The 8,660-nt window shown below is 38.2% G+C and overlaps 1 protein-coding gene across 1 annotated transcript; it reads right to left on the reverse strand.

Annotated features, from left to right (window-relative positions):
• Positions 1-3,470: 3,470 nt before the first annotated feature.
• On the reverse strand, positions 3,471-4,556 carry LOC140145093 (uncharacterized). Its single transcript, XM_072166875.1, has one exon. It carries the CDS (start codon positions 4,554-4,556, stop codon positions 3,471-3,473), a length of 1,086 nt encoding a protein of 361 aa, XP_072022976.1.
• Positions 4,557-8,660: the final 4,104 nt, after the last annotated feature.

An 8,660-nucleotide genomic window follows, 5' to 3' on the forward strand; every position in this document is an offset into this window, starting at 1 on the left:
AAAAACAGCCAAAAGCCCGCCCACCTGTCCACCTCTGTCCCCCAAAAGTAAGCCAAATATCGATCCCTTCGCTAATTTTTAATTAGATAAAAGAAAGATGGCAGAAACCAATCCAAACGTAAAAATGATCGTAAACGGTGCGTATCACGCAACAACGATAAGCCTCGGTATATGGGCTAACTCGTTCGTTATGAAAAAGTTCCTAAAAATGAAGCCGGCTAATCTCTCGCAGCTCGACGCGGAGGATATCGGAAAGTTGATTTTGAGCGTCTATTCGGCTACGATGCTCAGAGATTGGCTCGTGAATCAAGGAATTCTTCCAGATCAAATTATGGCTTAGACATTCTGTCTATGGTAGGTAGGTATATTAAAACCCTCTTAGCACTATCTGTGCTAAGAGGGTTTTTTGTAAAAATAAAGAGAAAAATGGCGTCAATCGCATTCATGGTTGGTGGAGCCATGGTTAACGCTTTGGCATTTTCAGGGAGCAATTATCTGTTCAACTCTCTTAATAGTTCGGAAGAACGCAAAAGACACGATCTTGCTCTTGAAAAACTTCAGCACGACCGAGATTCTTGGAATTTAGCGCGTCTTTCAAGAATAGATTACATCAACGATCAATTAAAAAAACAGGGTCACGCGGAGAGAACCTTTTCGGACGTCGATGACGCGATGAGACAGTATTATAATTTAACGGGAATTTTGATGGATTCTTTTCCACCCGAACCACAACTTTATGATGGAGAGTATCTCGACGAAGATCAAACAAAATCGATCCAAAATGGGGAGTTAGCTTTGATCGGACTGGGATTGCTCGGAACCGGTGTGGTCGCTATCAAATACTTTGGATAAAAGTATTTGGGTGGGAGCTGAACCTCTAATCTCAGGAAAATCATCGAGAGTTACGGGATAATTTCTTCGTTTGAGTAGGTAGAAGAGAACGTAGTGAATATTGAAATTATTTCTTTCGGGTTTATTTTCCAGATAAATTTTCAGTATATTATCAAGATCGCATAACAAATTAGCTCGATCGTGCCAAAAATCGACGGGAGAATTGCCCGTAATTTCGTAGTAAATCTTGTGAACGGCTTTTGGGTCTGATCTCAAGACTTTTAACAAGTCTTTTTTACTCGGAGGGACTCGAACAATAATTTTTTTCGTTCAAATTCGTAACATTTCCTCGATAGATTTCGATGTATTCTTCAAACTGGTAGGTCTTGGTTTCGCAGTACTTTATCGATTGTCGAATTTGGGCGATGTTAACTCGGGGTGAGTTCTCGTTAAGAGACGCGTCATTTTCTAAACCACAATCATAACACACATCGTCTACTATGTATTCTGAGTTGCAATTTTTACATTTTGGCGGAACTCTTTGCTCCACTCGTGCGGGTTCTTTAAACAACCGAGTGAATTCGGTACCGTATAGGTTGCAAATCGGTTTTTTGCTCCGAAGGCGGGTTTTCTTTTTACACAATTTGCAAAAACAACGCTTATATTTACTCGTACACTTCATTTTTGTAACAATAAAAAAATCCCCTTTAGACATTCAGTCTAAAGGGGATTTTTTTTTGTTGGTTACGGTAGACGGTACGACTAGTCTGAGTCTTCATCATGAATGACAGGCTCTACTACATGTTCAAAATCGTGGTACATGTTCTCCGATGATTTACACATTTTTAGACCCGTGGGTCTAACATGAACAGCGGAGAATTTACTTATGTCCAAGTTTTCTAGTGTTTTGGTTAGAAGTGAAGGACTCCAAACCCGGTTGTTATCACTAAGGGTGATGACACCGGATTTACCGATCCTAGTCTCTATAAACTCAAACTTGGTAACTTCATAAATTCCACCTTCTTCTAGTTCAACCCATTTCAAAATATCTGGCAATTTTTGCTCTTCATACAATTTTTCAAATTTTTGCTTCGTTATGCTTGATTGTTTCACCATTTTGTTCGCTTTTTTATTAATTAGGATTTTCTTAAACTCTTTTTATTTTCAAATCGAGGCTAAAAATAAAAGATGGCTGAAACTAAAATGTCTAAGGTTTACTACAGTCCGAGAGGGTATTGGAAGGGTGTTTCTGCGATAGACAAGCTGGCGAAAGAGGCTGGAGTGACGAAAGAAAAAGCTAGAAATTTTTTGAAAAAGCAGACTCAGTGGCAAATTTACCTACCACCTCCAAAGTACATTCCCAGAGCAAAATTTAACGTAAGTGTACCTAATGAAGTTCATCAAGCCGATTTGTTGTTTCTCCTCACGACAGACCGAGTAAAGGAAAAAAGCTTTACAAGTACGTGTTGACTGTGGTGGATGTCGCGAGCAGATACAAGGAAGCTGAGCCTCTGAGCTCGAAGGAATCTGGGGAGGTGGCTAAGGCATTTGAGAAAATTTACTCTCGAGTTTTAAAGTGGCCGAAGCTTCTGCAGGTCGATCCTGGAAGAGAATTCATGGGCAAAGTGAACGAAGTGATGAAAAAGCACAAGGTTGATATCAGAAGAGGGTTGCCTGGTCAACATAGAGCTCAGGCAATTGTTGAAAGATTCAACAGAACTTTGGCTGAAAGACTGTTTGGTCATCAGTACTCGCAGGAAATACTGATGGAGGCTCGTGGTCAAAAAAATGTGAGGTCTACCGAGTGGGTGGGTAGGCTTCCGGATGTGATCAGAGCTTTGAACAGCGAAGAGACTCGGCTGATAGGAATGAAACCGGTTGATGCTATCAAGAAGAAAAAGATTGAAACGATGTCTTCAGCTCCACAGAAGTTGAAAAATGAGATTGAAATTCCAGGTAACGTGAGATTGAGATATCTTTACGCTCCCGGAGAGTTGGAGGGAGGTGAGAGAAGACGCGCAACCGATCCCATTTGGTCTCTAGAAACTTACACGGTTGATAGTATCGTGAGGACACCGGGTGATCCAATTTTGTACTATTTGTCAAAGGGAGCACCAAAGAGAGTGTTTGTTAGACAGGAGCTTATGATAGTACCCGAGGGTACACAGTTGCCACCCGACAGAGTTTTGAAGTAAAATGTCTTATTCAAGTTTTTTAACACAGTAACCGTATGCATGTGTGTGAATTTTGTCCTCAAGTATCTTTCGTTTGTCATCGTGCGGATCTAGGGCAACTTTGTTGACGGTTTCAGTGTACACCTCATGCTTGTAACTCCTAATCACATTCATCGTTCTCATCAGAGGTTTCTCATCGAAGAGACAACTTTTATAATCATCGAAGGTAATTTTTCTTTCAACGACTGCTTTTTTTTTTTTTTACATCTCTTTTCCTCTTTTCCCTCATGCATTCTGTAAGAGTACAACTTTGCTCTGAGACCAACAAATTCGGCGATTTGCTTTCCTCCGGCTTCGTCTTTGAACATACCGGGAACTTTTTTGTTCTTTCCGGTCGGAATTTTCGACGGATGATCAGCTGGGTAGTTGGAGGTGTCGAAAAGCTTTTTCACATCACCCGAAATGTCAGTGTAAAAAATCCTCAGTCTGAATTTCATAGGTCAGTGAGTCGGTATCAGTCATACAAAGCTTTGCCCTTCCACCATACTTCCTCTTGATGTAATTGTAGTGGAAGTTATACATCTTTGTCTTTGAGATATCCAGGATACTCATTCCAAGATATATCGGCTTGTTGAAGTACAGTTTGATTTTCTTCATGTGAACAGCCACAAGATTTTCATCAAAGATGGTGTATCGGTCGTAGTTGGGTTTCGAGGTTAATTTCCGAATTTTGGCTAGGCTGGTTACAAGATGAACGTTCACTCTGTTTCGAATGTTTTCCATCGTTTTCCCAAAGACGCTGTTGTTCATCAATTTGAAGAAATCCTTCTCAAACTCCGATTTAGCTTTTGTTCGAAGTCTGGTATTCTTGTCGATGTATGATTTCATGAAGGCTTCCTCTCGAAATTTTATCCCTCTGTGAATCTTGGTCAGTTTGAGACCAAGCTCCAAGTACTGCTTCAGAGCCTCGTGGTGAACGACGTACTTTTTCTTGTTGTTTAGATTCGGAATTAGTTTTTCCACTTTGTTCACGAGGAGTCTTTCCGGAGCTAAGGGATAGTCGTTGTGGTGGTCGTGTAGCTCCTTAGGGTATTCCAGATCCACTTCAAGAATGCACGGGGTTTCACCCCAAGAGTCTAGCTGTTTCGAAGTCATCCACTTAAAATCACCGACCGGGAGCGGTTGACTCATGGCCCATCCGTAGAGGTTGTTTGCGTCAAGGTACTGAATGAACTTGGACTTCTGAGTGGAATCGAAATCGGATCCCATGTATTTGTTGTTGGCTTTGGAATGTCTGGTAGATATCATGGAAACCCCACCTCTAATTCCTTTTTCGATCATCATAGCCATGTCATAATCCGTAAGGAGTTCCAATTTTACACCCGTTGTTTTCAGCATGGCGTCGTAGGACAATCCAGGAGCCGTGTAATACCAACAAGGATCCAGTTCGTAGTTTTTCAGGCAGACTTTTCTAAAATTTTCAAACACGTCGGCTAAAAGGAGAACGTCCGACTTGAGATACAGATCGTGGTACTCCCTCATGGTTTTCATCTTGAAGGTATTCCAAACATTCTGCGCGTGCTGATAGTCCTCGTCGGAAATTTCCGATTCGTTGAGCTTGGAGTAAAATGCTTCTTTGGAAGGGAGACTAGTTTCCTGAAGTTTCTCGAGAGAGTTGACGTGATCGTAAGGGTATACTCCTTTTCTCAGAAGAAGTTCTAACCTTTCATCTTCAAAAAATTTTGAAATTTCAAAATTTTTTGAAAGATTTGCTACGAGTTTATCCAAGCCAGCAGACAGAAACTTAAAGCTATCAAGAAACCTGATTTCATATTTGATATCGACCGGTTTAATGCAGTTTTTGTGAGCTGCTCCTAAGAATTCTTTCTTAGGAAATGACACATCAGCTACAGTTGGATTTTTTGTCTTTAGGGGTTAGAGGGTCTTCGCAAATATAGCAGTGAGTGTCTTCCTGATCAATAGGATCTCTTTTTGGAACGAAGGAATTTACCACGATTTTTTTGCTAAAAGAGATGTATTTTTCCTCGTTGTTTGGAATACAGTCAATTTCACCCTCTGTCTTACCAAGATTTTTGATGAAAAGGTGGGAGTCATAACCCGAAAGGTTGTGAAAAAATACCGGAATGAACTTTGGTACTCTGTAAGCAAGATTGCACTGATTGTGAGCGGCTCCTCTGAATTTTCCAGTAAAGTGACAGTGATCTTTAACGGTGTTACTTGGGGTTAGAGATTTCTTACAAATATGACAGTGTGTAGACTTCTCGTAGATCTTTTGTTCTTTGGGACTAATGATCATATTTTTTGCATGTATGTATGGATTGTTTTCCAGTTTCCAAAACCTGTCGTAAATTTTTTTAATGTTCTCCTCAAGTTTGTTCACGAAAATTTGGGATATGTCCTCATCCTCAGATTGTTTGGTGTATACAACCGGATCTTGAGAGTACACAAAATCATCGAAACACTTGATGTAGTAGCAAAAGCCCGAAGGTTCGTGCTTTTGGTATTTTGTTGTTTTTTGAAGAACTTCTGGCTGACAAGTTTGAATCGGTTTCGTAAAGGATTCAAAGTCGGCGTAGATGACAAATGGGACACTCTGTGACTTGAAAAGGTGTTTAAAATACTGAGTTGGAAAATCACCGTCTTTTGTTACTTTAGGCATTTCAATTTTCACAGTCTCATAAAGATGGCAGAGATCTTCATGCACTGTTAGACGTTCTTTGGAAGTGAAGGGTGTGTAGCAGTTTTGCAGTAGAAGTGTTCTACTTTCTTTTTGGTTTTTAGTCCATGCAGAAGTCTGCTCATGCTCTTAATCACACAATAGTGCTTGGTTTCATTGTTTGAAAACAAAAGAAGATCGACGTGATGCTCTCGACCAATGTGGGGGCTCTTTCTTAGGGAGAGATAAGATGTTCATACCTTGCGTCTCTGCACGAACCCTTTGGAGTAAATCCTGCTACATTTACGGAAATTGTTGGATTGTTCCTTTCAAACTTGTCAATTTCTGAAAGAGGGGTTGGAAATGTGATGTCATCCCAGTTGAGGAGATCCGCTTTTGCTTTAAGCTTTTATCAATCCGCTCTGCATTTTGTCAACTGGATTGAGGGTTCGAGTGACAGCCCACTTGAAGCACTGATCATCATCATTTTAAGATTGATGATTGCTTGCTTTTGGCTAAAAAATCTGGAAGTGGAATATACGAAGCTCCTTGCATCGGTTGGTACTTGACCATGTGAATTTCAAGGATACGATGGACACAAACACCCAACCACTTCCATTGTTCTGAAACACGTTGATAGTCTCTAAAATTTGACCCGTCGTGGTTTCATAAAAATCATTGAGGTTTGTGCCTTCGTGGTAGAACGAAATGCACGACCTATGACAACAGTTTCACCAGTTTGCAGGTTTGTTTTTTCAAACGTGCACTTGAGAACAAATGAACTTTTTTCTGTCTGTTGTTTGAAAAAAGGCTGATGATGCTTGGCTTAACGGTTATAAAGAAGGTGTTAGGATCGTACCCATCGTGTCCACCGATCGTGTACTGTTCGGCGAAGTTGTTGAGAGCCGAATCGGTCTTTTTAGTCTTGAATGGATGACGAGGTTCTTTGGAAGGTTCCTGAACGTCGAGAATGTTCGAGGAAAGGATGTAATTTTCCTTGAGTTTCTCATTGAGAGCATCTTTGCTCAGTTTTGAGTATCCTCGAAGGCCTGCATTTTTTGCGAGCGTGTTTAATTCCTTTCTGGTGTACTCCCCTCTTTGTCGTCTTTCTTCATTTTTTGCTTCCTCAATCGCCTTGTAATCCGGAGGAGGCTTGCTGATTAATTTTCTCAGCTCTTCCTTTTTTAGTTTGGAGTATCCTCGATATCCGTTTTTTCTAGCGTATTCGCGAAATTCTTTCGCGGTTGAAATTTTACGAATATTCATTCTAGCTTTATTCTTTATTATATTATTTTTTAATCAAATTTATTTTTTAAACCAGAATATTTATTTTTCTAAATTAATTTTTTTTTCTGCTTTCTTTTTAGCATAATATTTTTTAGAAGCCATTTTATATGATTCTTTGTATCTCAAATATAGCTCTTTCGAATATTTAATCGGATTATGCAGTCCAAGTTCAGTACACAAATTTCCATCATATCGATTAATCATCGTATGATAACCAAAAAATCTATCTGGATTTTTCTTGTAACTAAGTTGAATCCACTGATCCTTGTAAAATACAAACAAATGCTTGTTTTCAACTTTTGACTCGAGAGTAATATCTTTTTCGATATTGTGATATTTTTTAAACGCTTCCATTTTTTATTATAAAATTTTTTTAATATACTAATTTTTTTAAATCAAATTTTTGGATTGGCGGTGGGTTGAGATGCAGGGGAATTTTTTTTTGTGTAATTTGGATTGGGGTGGGTTGAAATGCAGGGAATTTTTTTTGTGTAATCCTGTGTAAATTGTTTTTTTGTGTAATCCTGTGTTGTTGTTTTTTTTGTGTATTCCTGTGTAAATTGTTTTCTGTATAATCCTGAGTAATTTTTTTTGTGGAATTTTTCCCTGTATTTTGCCCTGAAAACATGACACTAAGGTTAGGGGAGTTCTGTGATTTTACTGTGATTTGAAGAGTGGAGGTTTACACAGCAGTTACACAGCATTTACTTTTTTCAAAATGGCGAAATAACGTAAAATGCAATTTGAACACGAATTAGGCGAAATAGGGTATGCTTGAAATTTTAGCAAAAATGAGGAAAAAATTTCCAATTTTTTTTGTGTTTCCCCAGTAGAACTTATGATGTAGAACACATTGACAAGAAAAAAAGTTAAAATTTTTGCAATCACTTTTTTCAAAATGGCGAAATAACGTAAAATGCAATTTGAACACGAATTAGGCGAAATAGGGTATGCTTGAAATTTTAGCAAAAATGAGGAAAAAATTTTCCAATTTTTTTGTGTTTCCCCAGTAGAACTTATGATGTAGAACACATTGACAAGAAAAAAAGTTAAAATTTTTGCAATCACTTTTTTCAAAATGGCGAAATAACGTAAAATGCAATTTGAACACGAATTAGGCGAAATAGGGTATGCTTGAAATTTTAGCAAAAATGTGGAAACAAATTCCAATTTTTTTTGTGTTTCCCCAGTAGAACTTATGATGTAGAACATATTGACAAGAAAAAAAAAAGTTAAAATTTTTGCAATCACTTTTTTCAAAATGGCGAAATAACGTAAAATGCAATTTGAACACGAATTAGGCGAAATAGGGTATGCTTGAAATTTTAGCAAAATGAGGAAAAAAATTTCCAATTTTTTTGTGTTTCCCCAGTAGAACTTATGATGTAGAACACATTGACAAGAAAAAAAGTTAAAATTTTTGCAATCACTTTTTTCAAAATGGCGAAATAACGTAAAATGCAATTTGAACACGAATTAGGCGAAATAGGGTATGCTGAAATTTTAGCAAAAATGAGGAAAAAATTCCAATTTTTTGTGTTTCCCCAGTAGAACTTATGATGTAGAACACATTGACAAGAAAAAAAAAAAGTTAAAATTTTTGCAATCACTTTTTTCAAAATGGCGAAATAACGTAAAATGCAATTTGAACACGAATTAGGCGAAATAGGGTATGCTTGAAATTTTAGCAA

Source organism: Amphiura filiformis, unplaced genomic scaffold, assembly GCF_039555335.1.
Source record: "Amphiura filiformis unplaced genomic scaffold, Afil_fr2py scaffold_132, whole genome shotgun sequence".
In the NCBI taxonomy this organism is placed as follows: domain Eukaryota; kingdom Metazoa; phylum Echinodermata; class Ophiuroidea; order Amphilepidida; family Amphiuridae; genus Amphiura; species Amphiura filiformis.

Coding starts and splice junctions, on each gene's coding strand:
- LOC140145093 (XM_072166875.1), bottom strand. CDS start 4,556: ATGAAAACCATGAGGGAGTACCACGATCTGTATCTCAAGTCGGACGTT.